Raw genomic sequence first — 21,164 nt, 5'->3', positions numbered from 1 at the left:
GGAAACAGAAAAGCACGTGGTGCTTTTCTGTTTACATTCATCCTTTTGACAGCTGGTGCGCTGTTTCAGTCGGTTCGCACGGAAGTGCTTCCGTGCGACCTGCTTGGTTTTCACGCATCCATTGACTTCAATGGGTGCGTGATGCGCGAAATACGCGGAGATATTGAGCATGTCGCGCTTTTTGCGCAGCGGACAAACGCTGCGCAAAAAGCACGGACTGTCTGTACTGCCCCATAGACTTGTATTGGTCTGTGCGTGGCGCGTGAAAACCACGCGGCCCGCACAGACCCAATACACGTTCGTGTGAATCCCCCCTTAATGCGATTAAAAAAAAGTAACAAAAAAAATACATTATTTTGCATTAAATATATTTTATTGCCCCCACATTGCATAAAAATAAAAACCTACACATATTAGGTATCTACACGACCATAATAACCTGACGAATTAATGTAACAGGTTATTTAGCATATAACGTGAACGGGATAAAAAAAATACACAAGAAAAACAATGCCAAGCATCACCTTTTACAATATTCATGCCGTAAAAAAATAAAATTTTACCCCCAAACTTCATGGAAAAAATATACTATTTCTCTCGCATAAAACAAGGCCTCATACAGCCACGTCAATGAAAAAAATAAAAACGTGGCTGCTGAAAGGCAGAGAGGCAAAAACAGAAAAATTTAGCTGGTCATTAAGGTCTTTTCAGGCCGGGTCATTAAGGGGTTATTACCAGATGAGCATGTTTCCCCTGCTCCAACCCATCTGAGTATTGTGGCTGACCATGTTCACCCATTTATGACTTCAGTCTCCCTGTCCTACCTCCAGTATTATAATACACCATGTCAAACGCTCTTGTTAAAGAGTACCTCTACTAAGTTCCCCTGTTAAAATAAAAAGCAGAAAAGTTTATGAAATACCAATATTCAACTGTATTATAATAGTACTGTGCTGGAGAAAGAAATACGCATATAACGTTAGAATAGTTCTGTCCACTTTAACAATAGAAAGTCAATTTGGCAACCCACACAGTCATTTGCAAATACAATTTTCACCTAATATATGTATAAAGAAATCTGGATAATGGGCTGATCTAAGCTTTCTTTCTGCTTGTAATACTATTGGTCTAAATTTTCAAAGTAAGAGCTTGAAATTTATTAAATGTTATGGTTGATTTTCTTCATGTTTCATTTATAGGCGTAAAGTTGGCACTCTTTGTCCAGTGGCTTTCTTACTATTTTATGCATCACTACACGTGTTATGCTGATTTTCTGTTCCTCATAAGCATTCAGTAGGAAACCATTCTCTAAATTATATATTTTCAAACTTGACTCTTACACCAATGCCTATTTAATGTCAAGTTCACTGGCCATCCTTGTACAGCATAAAGAGAAATATCAAGTCTTTATATTTTGAAAAGTATTATTTGTAATGTACACAATTCATACACTAATAAAAACCTAAAACTGTTCATACCCCTCAGAAGGAATACTACAGAATAAAATTACTGCACCAAATAATTATTTCATAATTTTTTTTTTTTTTATATTAAAATTATTTAATATTAACCGCTAATTGAAAGTGACACTTTCCATTAGGACGTGAAACTGCGTCCGCTCGTGCCCTCACGGGAAATGGTTCTGGGGATTCCCCTCTCACCCCACAAGTACAGACACAGCGGCAAGTAGTGAGCAGGGTGGTCCTTACCGATAGGCTCGGTTAACCCCTTAGATGCCGTGGTCAATAGCAACTTTCTGCCATTCTATCGGAAACCCAGTGATTGCAGGGTGCCGGTGACTTTTTTAATGGCAGCTGAGGGCCTGACAAACGCCAGAGGCGTGGCCTTATAGTTTACCGCATGGTCCAGGGCGTAAAAAAAATATGGCAGAATTGTTGCTTTTATTAAATTTCTCCCCAAAACATAGACTAATAAAAGTTAATTAATTATATGTACCTTAAAATGGTACAAAAAAAATACAGATCGTCCCTCAAAAAATGTGTTTTGTCGACGTAAAAATAAAAAAGCTATAGCTCTTGGAACAAATCGATTAAAACAAAAAAAAACAAAAAACACTTGGTCCTTAAGGAGTTAAATAGGAGTAAATAATTCCAAAGAATTATTGACCTGAATAGAATCGATTTACGAGCTTATAATTGAATGATTATTCAATTAGCCAATCGCTTCCTTTTCTTGTGAAAAAGGCGATTTTGCTCTATGTGAATTCAGGTGCCACCTTAAATTTTTTCCTCTGTTATGTTAGCACTGGGTAAGACAGGGGGGCAATATTTTTTGTTCTCTTTTATTTATTATTATACCTAAACTATCATGTACCCTTAACCCAATTACGACATATATATTCACCTTGCCTGGTCGTGGACTTTATACTTGTGCCATTGTACTAGCATGTCACAGGATTAAATTCAGTATGCACGCGCTTTTGCATGTATTGCGGTGCACGAGCGGTCTCTGACAGCTTGGATATGTAGAAAACCGTCAGGGACCAATTAGCTTAGTCCTGATCATGTGATCACCATGAGAGCGAGTCATGGGGCTTACATAAGTTTTATTTAGTAAATGCAGGCAGTTGCACACTGTCCTTTTCTCTCCTCAGAATGTTTGATCGTGAGAAGACCGATTGTTACATCTGCCAGTGAAGAACCTGTAACGAAAAAAGTCAAAAAAATCACAAAAAAAAATACATTACATCATATATAAATATCTGTTAGCGTTAGTTAGACTTTGCAAGATTATATAAGTTGCTTCACATTAGGACGTCACAAAAGATATAAAAAAAATCATTTAAGAAAGTGTGCTCCATTAGGAACTAATTTTGAGTGTTACATGCATGTATGTGTGTATGTGTGTATATATATATATATATATATATATATATATATATATATATATATATATATATATATACACACACACATACATACATACATACATACATTTTAGATTAGCTTTTATATATATATGATGTTTATAAAATGGCCAGCAGGGGGAATAGCGAGGAGGATGCATATCGCATGCTCTGCTCTGACAGCTTAGACTCACACACTGACACTGTATCTTCATCAATGACAACGGCAGTGTCGATGACAGTTTCTCAGAAACCTCTTCCAGGAATGCTACCGCAGAACAACAAGCACAATTTACAGAATTCGCAGGGCCCAGTAGCGCTGTAGTGCAAGAAATACCATTCCTTTTCTTTGAAGCTGCAAGTCTAAAGTGGAGACCCACTACCTAATTTACCTCAATAATACCTTTACTATCTTGTACATTTACGACATATCCACAGGATATTTCATAAATGTCAGATAAATGTGGGTCCCATCTATGGGACCCTCACCTATCTCCAGAACGGGGCCCCCTAAACCCCGTTCTACCACTCTGTGTTGCGGCAGGAGCATGTGATTTCCAACCATGAAGAAGAAAACAGCGTGGCTCGCTGAGCTACGCTGTTTCCGTAACTCCCATAGTGAATGGCAGTTACGGAAGCAGCATAGTAACTACCGATCAGTTCTATGGGACTTACAGAAACCGCATAGCTCAGCGAGCTACGCTGTTTTCTTCTTCATGGCCGGAAAACACGCGCTTTAGCCACAACACAGAGCAGTGGAACGGCAGAATGGAGAGGTTAATAACAATCCTAATGTATTAACAGGGACTTGCTGGAAACAGGTAGCTGAGGTGGAATGCTCTTTTGAGAGCGATTTCAAGATAGCTCAGAATAGACTACTGGAAGGGATAAAAGGAATTAATATGTCCTCCATGTTGTGTCCCTGAATGCAGGGTGAGTGACACTATGGGACTGGTGGAAAAAAGGAGCAGCACCAAATGACTGGCTAGTGGGGCTCCGGCATAACTGTCTGTACATAACTATCACTTGCACGCGATCAGACTACCTAAAGAAATAGGCGATACAAACTATCGGTGTGAAAGAAGCATGCATTAAATGACTACAATGGTGTTCTTTAATCACCTATGATCAGCTAAGTATTTCTAACATACCCACTACTGTGGGAATCGTGCATACGAGCATATCCCATTGACTTGGGACCTGATTTACTTATATGCGGACTATTTTAAGTCACAATTTTTGTTAATTTTAAAGCATATCAAATAAAGGTTATTTATTAGTATTAATGGATACCCTATTCCAGTGAAATTTTATTTTTTTCTTCAACGAGCCAAAACCAGTGTGTATAACATGTTACAATAAATTCATGGGGGGGGGGGGGGTGGTGGAGGTCGATATAGAAGACCAGGTAATGCAGCCATATTTGGTCAAACGAAAAACCAAATAGTGTGTTTTGCAAAACTTTCTTAAATACTTTTTATTAAAAAATGTTTTTACATTTTGAGATAAAGCTGCTCTATATCTTGTATACAGAGCAGCTGTATCTAGCGCTGAAAACTGTATACGTCAGGTCAGCGGCACTCTGACACAGGATCGAGCTGTTGTCGATCACATTTAAGTTCACAACTTAGATATGATTGATTTCAGGTAAATTCTGGGTGTCAGAGACCCAGTCAGTGCCGCTGACCTGACGGATTCAGGTCTTAGCACACGATACATCTGTTCTGTAACCTTGTGAGTTCCGCTGACCTGACAGATTCAGGTCTCCGTGCACGATTCAGCCGTATATATATATATATATATATATATATATATATATATACACAGTGAAGGAAATAAGTATTTGATCCCTTGCTGATTTTGTAAGTTTGCCCACTGTCAAAGACATGAACAGTCTAGAATTTTTAGGCTAGGTTAATTTTACCAGTGAGAAATAGATTATATTTAAAAAAAAACCTGAAAATCAAAATTATATATATTTATTTGCATTGTGCACAGAGAAATAAGTATTTGATCCCTTTGGCAAACAAGACTTAATACTTGGTGGCAAAACCCTTTTTGGCAAGCACAGCAGTCAGACATTTTTTGTAGTTGATGATGAGGTTTGCACACATGTTAGATGGAATTTTGGCCCACTCCTCTTTGCAGATCATCTGTAAATCATTAAGATTTCGCGGCTGTCGCTTGGCAACTCGGATCTTCAGCTCCCTCCATAAGTTTTCGATGGGATTAAAGTCTGGAGACTAGCTAGGCCACTCCATGACCTTAATGTGCTTCTTTTTGAGCCACTCCTTTGTTGCCTTGGCTGTATGTTTCAGGTCATTGTCGTGCTGTAAGACCCAGCCACGAGCCTTTTTTAATGTCCTGGTGGAGGGAAGGAGGTTGTCACTCAGAATTTGACGGTACATGGCTCCATCCATTCTCCCATTGATGCGGTGAATTAGTCCTGTGCCCTTAGCAGAGAAACACCCCCAAAACATAATGTTTCCACCTCCATGCTTGACAGTGGGGACGGGGTTCTTTGGGTCATAGGCAGCATTTCTCTTCCTCCAAACACGGCGAGTTGAGATAATGCCAAAGAGCTCAATTTTAGTCTCATCTGACCACAGCACCTTCTCCCAATCACTCTCAGAATCATCCAGATGTTCATTTGAAAACGTCAGACGGGCCTGTACATGTGCCTTCTTGAGCAGGGGGACCTTGCGGGCACTGCAGGATTTTAATCCATTACGGTGTAATGTGTTACCAATGGTTTTCTTGGTGACTGTGGTACCAGCTGCCTTGAGATCATTAACAAGTTCCCCCCCGTGTAGTTTTCGGCTGAGCTCTCACCTTCCTCAGGATCAAGGATACCCCACGAGGTGAGATTTTGCATGGAGCCCCAGATCGATGTCGATTGACAGTCATTTTGTATGTCTTCCATTTTCTTACTATTGCACCAACAGTTGTCTCCTCACCCAGCGTCTTACTTATGGTTTTGTAGCCCATTCCAGCCTTGTGCAGGTCTATGAACTTGTCCCTGACATCCTTAGAAAGCTCTTTGGTCTTGCCCATGTTGTAGAGGTTAGAGTCAGACTGATTAATTGAGTCTGTGGACAGGAGTCTTTTATACAGGTGACCATGTAAGACAGCTGTCTTTAATGCAGGCACCAAGTTGATTTGGAGCGTGTAACTGGTCTGGAGGAGGCTGAACTCTTAATGGTTGGTAGGGGATCAAATACTTATTTCTCTGTGCACAATGCAAATAAATTATATAATTTTGACTATGTGATTGTCTTTTTTTTTATTTTATATAATCTATCTCTCACTGGTAAAATTAACCTAGCCTAAAAATTCTAGACTGTTCATGACTTTGACAGTGGGCAAACTTACAAAATCAGCAAGGGATCAAATACTTATTTCCTTCACTGTATGTGTATATATATATATATATATATATATATATATATATATATATATACACACACGATTTCAAAGGTGTACATAGCCTTTAAGGGGTATAGTTTTCCCTATATCCCTTGTAAATGTAAGTAGAGTCATTTATGGGGGTTTTCTAGTGTTCTGGCAGCTCAATGCCTCTACAAATGTGAAATGATGCCTGAAACATTTTCATGCAAAATTTGTATCCTGAAAGTCACTGTGTGTTCTCTTTGTTATGGTCCCTGCCGTTTGTCCATGCAGCACATAAGGGCCACAATGGAAATATTTTTAATCACCGGAGAAATTGAGTGATACGTTTTGTGATGTGTTTCCTTATTCTCATGTTTGTCTTACAAAAAAAAAAATCTGTCTTCAAAATGACACATTTGGGAAAAAATATTATATTTATATTTTTTTCACCTGCTTTGCATTCGTTTCTGCAAAACCTGTGGGGTCCAAATTGTTGCTACACCCCTAGATGTCAATTATGGTGGGGGTGGGGGTGTTCTATTATTCTGATACATATGAGCCTCTGCAAACTTGGCTTGGTGCAGGAAAACTAAATTATTGCTACATTTGTAAGTCTGCCAAACTAAAGTAAAAAGAGGGAAATACAGATTTGCTAAAATATTTGTAAAGTATATGTGACATCTTGCAGTTAAAAATAGGAAAAAAATAACATTTTTAAAAGTAGTTTCAACATTTTAATAAACACTAATCGTTTCTGTTTTTTTTTTTTTTTTTAGCACGCACATAAAGTACAATATGTGACGAGAAAACAATGTGAGAATGATTTAGGTATGCAAAATTATCACCAAGTTATTCTCTGATAAAGTAACACATACCAGATTTCCAAAATTTGGCTGGGTCATTAACCCTTTCACGACCAAGGACGAAAATGAACGTCCTGGTCGGCTGCTAGTTCCTGCCCCAGGACGTTCATTTTCGTCAGTATTTAAAACTGTCACTCTGTGTAAACACAGAGTGACAGACCCGCGCTGACAGCTGTCCTAGACAGCTGACATATCAGTCTCGCCGGACAGCGGACCATCGCCGCTGCTTTCGGCAATTAACCCCTTAATTGCGGCGACGGATTGCCGTCGCCGCGTTTAAGTGGTTTGAAGCACATTGGCAGCCCCCACGAAGTGCCATGTACGGAAGCCTCGGAGGAACAGCCTCCGGCCGTTCCTCCTCGGCTTCCTGTCAGAGTGACAGTTACGTCACAATGACAGTTAGGGTATGTTCACACGCACTAATTACGGACGTAATTCGGGCGTTTTTGCCCCGAATTACGTCCGAAAAAAGAGCCTCGATAGCGCTGACAAACATCTGCCCATTGAAAGCAATGGGCTGACGTTTGTCTGTTCACACGAGGCGTAAATTTACGCGCCGCTGTCAAATGACGGCGCGTAAATAGACGCCCGCATCAAAGAAGTGACCTGTCACTTCTTTGGGCGTAATTCGAGCCGTTATTCATTGACTCCAATGAATAGCAGCGCCAATTACGTCCGTAATGGACGCGGCGTTCAAGCGCCTGCACATGCTGTTACGGCTGAAATTACGGGGATGTTTCCTCCTAAAAAACATCCCCGTAATTTCAGCCGTTACGGACGCTGTCGTGTGAACATACCCTTAGAGTACATTACACTACGTGTGTAGTGTAATGTACTCTAACAGCGATCAAAGCTGCAAGTCTAAGTGTCCCCTAGTGGGACAAGTGAAAAAAAATAATAAAAATGTTTTAAAAAAAGTGTAAAAATAAAAGTTATAAGTTATATAAACAAACACTGCATTTTTTCCCTATAATAAGTCTTTCATTATAGGAAAAAAAATGAACACGTTAAAAAAAGTACACATCTGGTATGACCGCGTTCGTAACGACCCCAACTATCAAACTAAAATGTTATTTTTCCCGCACGATGAACACCCCAAAAAAAATCAATAAAAAACGACACCAGAATCGCTATTTTTTTTAGTCACCACCCCTCCCAAAATAGAGAATAAAAAGTGATCAAAAAGTCGCATGTACCCGAAAATAATAGCGATAAAAAAACAAGCTCTTACACAGCTTTTTGTGACTGAAAAATAAAAAAGTTACGGCTCTCAGAATATGGTGACACAAAAAATAAATTATTTTATAAAAAAATGATTTTATTGCACAAACGCTGAAAAAACATAAAAAAACGATATACATATGGTATCGCCGTAATCGTACCTATCCGCAGAATAAAATATAATGGTTATTTATAGTGCACGGTGAACGCCGCAAAAAATAAAACTAAAAAACATTGTGAGAATTGCTTGTTTTTGGTCAACCGGCTTGCAAAAAAATGTAATAAAAAGTGATCAAAAAAATCGCATGTACCCCAAAATGGTACCAATGAAAAGTACAGATTGTCCCGCAACAAATAAGCCCTCACAGGGCTCCGGTGGTAAAAAAAATAAAAAAGTTATGGCTTTCAGAATATGGCGATGCAAAATGTGCAGAGTGTCCAAAAGTCGATAAGATCGGGCGCCATTTATCAGTGCGACACCAGTCACATATCTATGAAATATTATTTATTTACCCCATTATTATACCCTCTTATTATGCCCTGATGTAGTCCGCACAGATTACATACGCCCCCAAATTATAAACTGAAATACCAGCAAAACCCCAAACAAAACTACTGCCAATCAAAATCTGCACTCCAAAAGCAAAATGGCGTTCCCTCCCTTCTGAGTCCTGCAGTGTGCCCAAGCAGCAGTTTGCGCCCACACATATGGCGTCGCCATACCCGAGAGAACCCGCTTAACGTTTTATGAGGTATTTGTCTTCTGTGGCACAAACTGGGCACAACATATTATGTTGATACTATGGCGTATCAGTTGAAAATTGCAATTTTCACTTTGAACCATCCGCTGTGCATTAACCCCTTTGCGCACTATGACTTAATTGCCCGTCATGGTGCGGCGGTTGATGTATGGAGCCGACTCACGTGCTGAGCCCGCTCCATACGCTGCGGGTGTCGGCTGTGTATTACAGCAGGCCCCCTCGGTACTAACGGACAGGTACAGTGAGCGCTCTTTTACAGAAGCCTGTAAGAATAACAAATACATTAGTATTGCAATGTATTGTACCAGTGATCCAATGATCGCTGGATCAAGTCCCCTAAGGGGATTGATTAATAAAATGTGTAGAAGAATTATAGTTATTAGTAGTGAGAATTTATTTTTTTTAAAGTTAAAAAAAAACACCTTTTCGCATTTTTCTTCTAAAGTAATGTAAAAAAATTAACAAAATTGGTATCGCTACGTTCGTAAATGTCCGATCTATTACAATTTACCATTATTTAATTTGCACAGTGAACACCTTAAAAAAAATTAATAATTGAAACCGCCAAAATCGCTGTTTTTTTTTTGTCACCTTCGCTCTAAAAAAAAATGTAATACTTCTTTTGAATCACTTTTTATGTACCAAAAAATGGTACCAATAAAAACCTCAGCTCCTCCCGCTGATTGCCTCCGGGTGCTCCCTTCCTTTGGGGCCCTGCCGTGTGTCCAAACAACGCATTAGGGCCACAATGTGGGTATTTTTGAAAACCGGAGAAAGAGGGTGATAGATTTTGTGGTGTGTTTCTTCATTTTCATGTTCGCTTTACAAAGAAATCGGTCTTCAAACTAATACTTTTATGAAAAAAGTGAAATTTTTTTTTTCACCTGATATGCATTAAATTTAGCAAAGAACTGTGGGGTCAAAATACTTACTATACACCTAAATAATTACGTTATGGGGTCTAGTTTTCTAAATGAGGTCGTTTATGGGGAGTTTCTATCGTTCTGGCAGCTCAAAGCCTCTCCAAATGTACAGTGGGGCCTAAAACATTTTCAAGCAATATATGAGTCCTGAATGCCTCCGGGTGCTCCCTTCCTTTTGGGTCCTGCCGTGTGTCCAGGCTGCGCATTAGGGCCACAATGTGGGTATTTTTGAAAACCGGAGAAACAGGGTGATAGATTTTGTGGTGTGTTTCTTCATTCTCATGGTCGCTTTACAAAGAAAATGGTCTTCAAACTGATACTTTTGTGAAAAAAAGTGTTTTTTGTTTTTTTCACCTGCTATGTATTAAATTTAGCAAAAAACTGTGGGGTCAAAATACTTACTATACCCCTAGGTAAATACCTTAAGGGGTCTAGTTTTCTAAATGGGGTCATTTGTGGGGGTTTCCATCACTCTGACACCTATGAGCCTCTGAAAACCTGGCTTGGTGCAGGAAAACAAAATGTACTTCAAAATTTCTCTAAATTGCTGAAAATTTATTTTATTTTTTCAAAAGTGCTGCCAAAAGAGATAGAAATATATATTTAAAGGTAATGTGTTGCCAGAAAAACATGTTGTTTTTTTTTAAATTAAACATTTAGTGTGTAGGTGGTTAAACATTGTTCAAATTTTTTTTATTTTTTTCACGAGTCAGGAAATATTATAAATTAATTCTAATTTATAATATTTCCCATTGCTGGTCACTAGATGGAGCTATTCCCAAAATTGCAGCATTGCAAAATTGGGTAAAAAGCCCTCGCTCTAGTGAGCTCTCAGCATCCCCCCCCCCTCCTTTATCCTGCCTAGTGCCGGGATAAACGAGGGGATTGAACGGTCTAACCTCCTACACTGTGTGTCGCCATTTTTTGAGCTAACACACAGTGTAGTAGGTTTACATACAGTAGTAAACGTACACAAACACGAACATACATTGAAATCTCTTACCTGCTCCTGCCACCGCGGCTCCCTCCGGCCCGTCCGCTCCGTCTGCTGCCGCTGGTCCAAGTGCACAAGTCCGGAAGCCGCGACCGGAAGTAGTAATATTACTGTCCGGCCGCGACTTCCGGTCCACAGGAAAATGGCGCCGGACGGCGCCAATTTCAAGTTGGACTGTGTGGGAGCGGCGCATGCGCAGTTCCCACACAGACGGCGTACACAGAAGTGGATGGGACGGGACCCGTTCGCAGTCTCTATGGGACTGTGGCTGCCGTATTCCATGTCTGTATGTGACGTTAATCGACACATACAGAAATGGAACAAAAAATGGCAGCCCCCATAGAGAAGAAACAGTGTAAAAATAAGAAAAAGTAAAACACAAACACACAAATAAATATAAACGTTTTTAATAAAGCACTAACATCTTTAACATATTAAAAAAAAAATTGTGATGACACTGTTCCTTTAATTTTAAAAATTGTACAGTATGTGTGTACATATGTGACATATTGCAGTTAAAAATAGGGAAAAATGGTAATTTTTACAAAATTTCTTCCATTTTTCTATTTTTTTATTAATTTCTGCAAATTGTATCAGTCTACTTTTACCACTAAAATAAAGTACAACATGTGGCGAAAAAAACAATGTCAGAATTACTTGGATTTTCAAAATTTTCACAGAGTTATTCTCTGATAAAGTCAGACATACCAGATTTGACAAATCTGGCTTGGTCATTAAGGTACAAACATGCCCGGTCATTAAGGGGTTAAGGCCCAAAAAGGCCTGGTCATTAACCCCTTCCCGAAATTTGCCATAAATGTACGTCATGGAAAGCATTGACTTCCCGCATCTTGCCGTACATTTACGCCGAATGTTTGGGACCGGCTCAGAAGCTGAGCCGGTGCTATCATCACCGGATCTCAGCTGTATCTTACAGCTGACATCCGGCTGTAACGGCGGGGACCGAAATTAGCTTCGATCCCCGCCATTAACCCCTTAAGTGCAGCGCTCAAACGCGATCGCTGCACTTAAGGTGTTTGCAGCTCATCGGAACCCCAGTAATGAAATTGCCGGGGTTCCGGTGGCTGCAATGGCAACCGGAGGCCTAATACTGGCCTCCCGGTCTGCCTAGCACCGAAGCCGGTTAAGATCCGCCCGGCGGCGGAGCCTGATCGGCTTCCGTAGCTGCCGGCAAGATGGCGCCGGGTCAGGAGCTGATCCGGCGTCATCCGCGGTGGAAGTCAGCTGTACTGTACAGCTGACATCCACCTGTAACAGCAGGTGGAAGTCAGCTGTACTGTACAGCTGACATCCACCTGTAACAGCAGGAACCGGAGCTAGCTCCGATCCCTGCCATTAACCCCTTCGATGCAGCAATCGAAAGCGATTGCTTCATCGTAGCGGTTACTATCATATCGCCAGCCCTGACAGGCAATCAGGACTGGCGACTGCTGTTATGGCAACAGGAGACACAATGGTCTCCTGCTCTGCCATTACGGAAGCCGATTTAGGCCCGCCGGGAGGCGAAGCCTAATCGACTTGCTGTCGGTGAATGACTGACAGATCTAATACATTGCACTACATAGGTAGTGCAATGTATTAGAAAAAAAAAATCTGACCGTTGGACCTTCAAGTCCCCTAGTGGAACTTGAGAAAAAGTGTAAAAAAAGTGTAAAAAAAAAGTGCAAATTCTAAAAGTTTGAAAACAATAAAAGTTTCAAGTAATCAAATAAAACACAATCCCCTTTTACTCTTATCAAGTCCTTTATTATTGCAAAATAATAATAAACCATATGTATTTGGTATCGCCGCGACCGTCACGACCTGAGGTATCAAAATATTATATTATTTATGGCACGGTGAACAGCGTAAAAAAAACCCGTAAAAAACGTTACCAGAGTTTCTGTTTTTTAGTCACTTTGCCCTACAAATGTTAGAATAAAAAGTGATCAAAAAGTCGCACGTATCCAAAAATGGTACCTATAAAAACTATAGCTCGACCCGCAAAAAACAAGCCCTCATACACCTCCGTCGACAAAAAAATAAAAAAGTTATGGTTCTCACAACTTGGCGACAGAAAAAAGACATTCTTTTTACAAAAGTAATTTTATTGTGCAAAAAGTTGTAAAACATAAAAAAGTGTTATAAAATAGGTATCGCCGGAATCGTACTGACCCGCAGAATAAAGGTAACATGTAGTTTATAACGCATGGTGAACGCTGTATAAAAAAAACGAAAAAAGCTGTGCCAGAATTGCGTTTTTTTGTTTACCTGGCATCCCAAAAAATAGGATAAAAGGTGATCAAAAAGTCACATGTACCCCAAAATGGTACCAATAATAACTACAGCTCGTCCCGCAACAAACCAGCCCTCATACCGCTACGTCTATGAAAAATAAAATTATTTATGGCTCCAATAAGTCAGGAAATCAAACAGAAGAAATGTTCCCCTCGGGCACAACTGCATATTTTTTAAGAGGCGATTTATCAAGGACCTAAAATTAGGGAACCAGGAAAGGGAGGGCCCAAACATATCCGCTGGAAGTGACGGTGCCCGTATTATACCAGGACAACACTTCCTAGCAAAATTCCCCAAACTACAAAGGCGCAGAGTGTGGATCAAAAGGGGGATAAGAAATGACACCATTTATCAGTGCGACACCGGCCTGTGCAGAAATGATTGTGTCACAGCGTAACACACATCTATGGATCATTTTATTGTTTTTTTTACCCCATTATTATGCCACCTGACTATGCCCCTTATATACTCCGCCCGGCTTACATATGCCCTACATTATAAACGGAAACACCAGTAAGACTCCAAACAAAACTACTACCAAGCAAAATCCATGCTCCAAAAGCCAAATGGCGTTTCCTCCCATCTGAACCCTACAGCGTCCCCAAACAGCAGTTTCCTTCCACATATATGGCACCGTCATACCCGGGAGAACCCTTTTAGCAATTTTTGGGGTGTGTGTCTCCAGTGGCATAAGCTGGGCACGACATATTTGCCACTGAATGGCATATCTAGGGAAAAATATAAATTTTTAATTTGCACCATCCGCAGCGCATTCATTTATGGAAAAGACCTGTGGGGTGAAAATGCTCACTACACCCCTTAATAAATGCCTTGAGGGGTGCAGTTTCCATAATGGGGTCACTTCCCAGGGGTTTATTTTTATTATTTCACATCTGAGCCTCTGCAGTTGTGAACCAATACTTTGTAAATCGCCAAATTAGGCCTCAATTTTACATGGTACGCTTTCACTCCTGAGCCTGGTCGACTGTCCAGGCAGGAGATTAGTGCCCCATGTAGGGTGTTTCTAAAACCAGGAAACCCAGCATAATAATTAGAGAGCTGTCTTGTTATGGTGGCACAAGCCGGGCACCACATATTGTCCACATATCTGTGGAAAAAATCCCATTTTCACTCTGCAACATCGAGTTCACACTAATTTCTACAAAACACCTGCAGGGTTAACATGCTCACTACACCCCTAGGTAAATGCATTGTGGGGTGTAGTTTCCAAAATTGGGTCACTTCTGGGGGGTTTCCACTTTTTTTTCCTTTATTTGTTGCGAAAATGAAAAAATTTGCGCTAAAGCTACGTCTTATTGAAGAAAAAGGATTGTTTTTATTTTCACTGCCCAATTCTAATAAATTCTATGAAACATCTGTGGGGTCAAAATGCTCACTACACCCCTAGATGAATTCCTCAAGAGGTGTAGTTTCCTAAATGGTGTCACTTTTTGGGCGTTTTCATTGTTTTTTCCCCTCAGGGGCTTTGCAAATGTGACATGGCCTCCGCAAACCATTCCTGCTAAATGTGATCTCCAAAAGCCAAATAGCGCTCTTTCCCTTCTAAGCCAAGCCGTGTCTCCAAACAGCCGTTTATTACCACATGTGAGGCATTGTTTTACTCGGGAGAAATTGCTTTACAAATTTTGTGGTGCTTTTTCTCCTTCAGTCCTTGTGGAAATGAGTAAAAATAAGCTAAACCTACATTTTCTTTTGAAAAAATTTAGATTGTAATTTTCAGGGCCTACTTCCAATAATTTCTGCAAAAAAACTGTGGTGTCAAATCGCTCACTATACCCCTAGATAATTTCCTCAATGGGTGTAGTCTCCAAAATGGGGTCACATGTGGGGGGTTTCCACTGTTTTGTCCCCTCAGGGGCTTTGTAAATGTGACATGGCCTCCGCAAACCATTCCTGCTAAACTTGAGCTCCAAAAGCCAAATAGCGCTCTTTCCCTTCTCAGCCCTGCCGTGTCTCCAAACAACCGTTTATTACCACATGTGGGGTATTGTTTTACTCGGGAGAAATTGCTTTACAAATTTTATGGTGCTTTTTCTCCTTTAGTCCTTGTGGAAATGAGAAAAAAAATCGCTAAACCTACATTTTCTTTGAAAAAATTTCGATTTTAATTTTCACGTCCTACTTCCAATAATTTCTGTAAAAAACCTGTGCGGTCAAAATGCTCACTGTACCCCTAGATAATTTCCTTGAGGTGTGTAGTTTCCCAGATGGGGTCACTTTTGGGGGATTTTGACTGTTTTGGCACCGCAAGAGCCCTTCAAACCTGACATGGTGCCTAAAATGTATTCTAACAAAAATAAGGCCCCAAAATCCCCCAGGTGCTCCTTTGCTTCTGAGGCCGATGCTTCAGTCCAGTAGCACGCTACGGCCACATGTGGGATATTTCCTAAAACTGCAGAAACTGGGCAACAAATATTGAGTTGCATTTCTCTGGTAAAACCTTCTGTGTTATAAAAAAAATTGTACTAAAAATTTATTTCTGCAAAAAAATATGAAATTTGTACATTTCACCTCTACTTTGCTTTAATTCCTGTGACATGTGTAAAGGGTTAAGACATTTTCTAAATGCTGTTTTGAATACTTTGAGGGGTGAAGTTTTTAAAATGGGGTGACTTTTTGGGTGTTTCTAATATATAAGGCCCTCAAAGCCACTTCACAACTGAACTGGCCCCTGTAAAAATGGCCTTTTGAAATTTTCTTGAAAATGTGAGAAATTGCTGCTAAAGTTCTAAGCCTTGTGATGTCATAGAAAAATAAAAGGATGTTCAAAAAACAATGGCAATCTAAAGTAGCCATATGGGGGATGTTAATTAGCAACAATTTTGTGTGGTATAACTGCCTGTCTTACAAGCAGATACATTTAAATTGAGAAAAATGCTAATTTTTGCAATTTTTCGCTAATTTTTGGTGTTTTTCACAATTAAATACTGAAAATATCAAGCAAATTTTGCCAGTAACTTAAAGTCCAATGTGTCACGAAAAACAATCTCAGAATCGCTTGGATAGGTGAAAGCATTCCAGAGTTATTACCACATAAAGTGACACATGTCAGATTTGAAAAATGAGGCTCGGTCAGGAAGGTCAAAAGTGGGTAAAGAGGGAAGGGGTTAAAAGGTTAGCATTTGATCTATAAACACTCAAATTGAGATTGGAAATATTTACATATTAGCTGCAAAACTTTTTCAGGTCTGCACATTTAACATCTTCAGACATAGATAGCATTAAGGCCAGGATCACACACAGTTTTGATGGAGGTTTTGTGGCAGTTTTTGACTCAATTTTTTGAGCCAAAGCCAGAAGTGGATCCAAAATGAAGGAAAGGTATACAGAAAAGATTGCATCTCCTTTCTTCTGTGCCAACTTCTATGTTTGGTTTAAAAAAAAAAAAAATTGCCAAAAACTGCATTAAAACTGTGTGTGTGATTGTGGCCTAACAGACATCCTTTTCCCACATCAACTGCTTGTAGATAAATTGTTACAAGTACATTATCTGTCTGTTTACTTATCTCTTTCTTGCTTAATTTAACACACATTTGCGTTAAACTTTCCATGTGAGGCATCATATGATGTAAAAGAGCAACTGCATGAGTCTAGTATTCACTCAGACCTTTTTATAATCCCTTGGAGATCACTAAACCTCTATTGACTTAACACAAATGTAACTATTCAGCCATCGGTTCATCTATTCGGTTATTCCTACGGTAGCTTTTTTCCTTTTTATCATCTGAGTGCTCACTGAATAGTGCCATAAAGTTTCTAAATAAGTGTCATACATCACCTAAATAATAAAGTCATACACTGCCCCAATATTACTGCACTATGGTGCCCAAATAACTGTCATACAATTCACTAATAAAATCACAGTACAATATCCAAATAACAGTGCCCACACAGTGCAATAAAGTGTTCTAATAGCAGTGCAATACTGTGGCCCTACTATAATGACATGTAGTGGCCATATAATGCTACCAGTCCCCAAATGATATGACCTTCGCATGTTTTAATTAAATTTACATAAAGTATCAAAATAATAGTGACCACATAATGTTGCACTACAGTGGACAAATAACCGTTCTATGTGCCCTCATAATAGTTACATACAATGCTTATCTTATATTTCTGCATATTTGTCACGTTTGTTTCAGGTCTTCAGACAAAAACAACCCGAGTAAACTTAATAACTATTAGATGATCACTTCATTTATTGAAGGAAAAAAGTTATCCAATACTAACCAGCCTTTTGTCAATATTGTCCCCCTAAACCCATTACCTGTTTTTGCCACATAACCGTAACAACTGATCTCAAACACTTCCAATAGCTGGAGGTCAGTCTTTAACATTGTGGCTCTTGCTTTGTCTCAATATTTCAAATTAAACATGAATGTTTTGAAGTGGCCGAAGTAGTGGAAGTCCTGACCTGATCTCCATTGAGATGCTTAAATGGACAGTTCACGTTTAAAAGCTCTCCAATAACATTTTCCTTCAAGAAAGGAAATTATCATTTAAAATAATTTTATGCATGTTGTATTTACTCAGATTGTCTTTGTCATTTATTAAATAATTTATTATTTAAAATTTTGTTTCTTAATTATTAGGTGTGCCATATATGCAATAATAAAGAAACCAGGAAGGGGTCATTGTACTTCTAGTGCTCATGTAATATCACCATGGCATGCCTTTTATTTTATCCCTATATGGTGCATAATATTGCCATGCTATTCCAAAATTATTATTTACTTGATTGTGAGTCCCAGGCAAATGTATATTTTATATTTGCGGGAAAATATATTTTCTTGATGTGTGTTGGTAATATATCATTATTGAAGCCAATCAATAGCATAGCGTCTTCAGCACTTTAGCTTTTAAAAATGACCTTTTTGAAACTGCTTAATCATTTCTTTTGTATTCAGGTCATAATAGAGCTTTTGTGTTAAGATTAGGTGATAACCAAGACCGTGACACAAATAGTATGAGCATCATCATGTCAATACTATGTATTGTGACCATATTATTTCCACCAACCTACATACCATGGCTGAGAAGAAGTCAATTATCAATTTAACTTAGTCTCCCGTGACTCAATTTTATATTTTATTGGTCTGGTAATCCTACTAGATCAGTGAATTGACTTACTAGTCAATTCCAATATACTTACTGCTTGGTTAGTTAAGCAGGATATTTTATAGTGATCTTTTTTTATACACACGCAGTCGTTCATTATGTGTTCTTGCTTTGGCTTTATTTAGTTATTTAACCCTTTAGCTTAGTAAAATGTTTGCATTTGTTCTACATAATATATCATAACATGTTAGAAACATGTCTGGACAAAACACTATAGTGCATATTCTTTTTATATATGTGTTTGTAAACCTTGTTATATTACATATATCCTTCATTTATAATAGTTTGCCACATTGCAAAGATTTATTGCGTGTGATAATATAGTGCATATTTGTAGCCTGTTTCACATTAAACTTCTCAATTAATGCCATGGAATGGCGCTGGATTATTAACGTATTATTTAGTTTGTACATTGTAAATTTAGCAGCACAAAAATAAAGTATATTAAAAAGTGTGTATGGATTATTGGGGAAACATGTTATTGACTGTAAAAAAGCTCAAACCCGTGGCAGTGAATAATTGCATACATGCTACCTATTTACCGAATTCCAAGTAAGTATAATTTAACGGTGTAATGTTAGGTCCCCATACACATTAAACAGAATTAAGTCAAACCCGTTGATTTTTCAAAAATCAGCTGACAATCTGTATGAGGCCCGCTGAACTCTTCGACAGCAGATGTCGGGGGGGAAAAAAAGGATTTAGCGTGTTGGATTTCAACATGCCCGGTCCATTGTTTTCACAGGAGACAAGCCAATTCCAGAGGTTTCTTGCAGCGGCTTATTCTCCTCTCCTCATTACCATAAACATAGACTCTCAGCCGAGCATGCGTGTTTATGAGGGGGGTCGGGAGAAATATCTGTATTGCCACCTTTACTTTTAGGCGAGTTTGATGCAGCCACAATACAACCGCATTTTAGCATCAGTATTACGGAAGCAATACCCCACCTCCTGCTGTTCTGCTAAACCGAACTTCAATCACCGAAGAACTCTGTAGTTTGCAAATGTATGGGCAGTTACTTATGTGAGTGATCGCAATATCTGTACAGCATTGCACAGTATGTCGGTGCTATATGAGCAATGAAAACAAATGCAGAATCTAGCATTTTTGTCATATATTTTTGTTTGCCTTTTTTAATTGCTTTTCATTTAATTTTTACACTGCATGGAAAAAAAATCATATGCTACCATGAATTTGTCAATAATCAGGCTACACATCTTATTATGGTTTTATTTTTATTATAATTATGACTTGTGTTTCAAAACTTCTTCCTAAACATTTGATGTAACTGTTCGTCATGGCCAGATAGGTGGAGTATGGAGCGGGTTCACACACGTAGCCTGCTCCATACCCAGTCGGTGCAGCCGAAAAATCACTCACAAAATCGTAGATAACTAAATTAAATAGGGCCATTAAAAACTAGAACTCTTCCCACAAAAAACAAGCCCTCATATGGCTGTCGACTGAAAAATGAGAAGGTTATAGCTTTTTAAAGTTGGGAAGAAAAAAAAAGCAAAAAATGGCTGCAGCTGCAAGGGGTTAATACATCACACAGCTCAGCCTATAACACGTGATCATCCAAGTCCTCTCATTATAAATACTGAATACTTACACTGGGTATTGATGTACTGATGAGTCCGGCTGTGAAGGGTAGCAGTGAGCTAGTCAGATCCATACCCCATGCACTAGAGAATTGAATCACATAATAATAACAACAATAAAATCTACTCCCTTGCTGGTCCCCTCTGTCATCGTCGTCCCCCCCCCCCCCTCCCACTCCTCTATTTAAAAAAAAAAAAAAAAACCTTACCCACAACTTTAGATTCTGCACTGGATCATGGATGCCAGCTCACTCTCTCTTGTAGTCAGGCACAGTTCACACTGCTTTTTGATGTGGTTTTGAATGCAGGGGGTTCTCTCTTCAGGTCACATTTAGGTTCATACCCAATTTTTTGAAGTATAGAGCTTTCAGTTATACACCTCTACCATTTCGGATGCACTTTTACATACTTTCGGCAAAAATAAAAAAATGTGAACTGGTCCTTACTGTGTGACTTGCTATAAGTTTAACCTTGGGGGGAGGCAATTGAATCCCTCTTACATACCGTCTTGTATTTAAAAAGGACTTCTCTTTTTATCTTGCAGGTAGCAGACTGTGCGTGGGATGAAACTGTTAAAGTATATGCCCCATCTTCTCTATCAGTACCTCAATGATATTCATTTATCTACAAAGGAGAAGAGAAAATTTCTCAGCGACTAATAATTATCATTCAATTGTGACCTTATTTCTGCTATTATTTTTCTTACTTGTGATTTGTTATACTATGACTATTGATCTAGAGACAGTGCTTCAAAGAAATGTGTAATAGGTGGTGCAGCTGAAATGTGGATATCTTATAAGAGAATTACTTTATATTAAATTACTTTTTAATATTTATGTAAACGGTCTAAGAATTTGACGACTTTTGTTGATTGCAGGGAAATTATTTTATCTCTGCAAAACATTGTTTGTAATCTAATCTGTAAAATTATCACTAAAATAAAAAGTATTTTGCTCCTGATAGGAAAGCAAGAGTTAAGGGTACTTTAACACGGCCTGACGTGGGCACTGTAAACGAGCGCTGATCAACGAGACCGCTTGCTTGTTTTGCGGCTGTTCTATGAACTCTCGTTTGCCCAATAATTGTCCAGTGTAAAAGGGCCCT

At 39.0% G+C, this 21,164-nt stretch overlaps 1 protein-coding gene across 7 annotated transcripts in view; it reads left to right on the top strand.

The window, feature by feature from the left end:
- The window catches only part of PEX7 (peroxisomal biogenesis factor 7), a 320,745-nt gene extending 299,849 nt beyond the window's left edge, over positions 1–20,896 (top strand). For 6 of the 7 annotated variants that reach the window (XM_075862474.1, XM_075862472.1, XM_075862475.1 and 3 more), the window contains 2 exons: positions 7,033–7,084; positions 20,605–20,896. In XM_075862474.1, the coding sequence (XP_075718589.1) occupies positions 7,033–7,084; positions 20,605–20,627 (75 nt within the window). In that variant the 3' untranslated portion in view covers positions 20,628–20,896. The remainder of the gene's footprint in view (positions 1–7,032; positions 7,085–20,604) is intronic. The other variant, XM_075862470.1, reaches the window with a different exon arrangement.
- Positions 20,897–21,164: the final 268 nt, after the last annotated feature.

The sequence above is a fragment of the Rhinoderma darwinii genome, chromosome 4 (genome assembly GCF_050947455.1).
Source record: "Rhinoderma darwinii isolate aRhiDar2 chromosome 4, aRhiDar2.hap1, whole genome shotgun sequence".
In the NCBI taxonomy this organism is placed as follows: Eukaryota; Metazoa; Chordata; class Amphibia; order Anura; family Rhinodermatidae; genus Rhinoderma; species Rhinoderma darwinii.
This window is presented reverse-complemented; position numbering and strand designations above follow the sequence as displayed.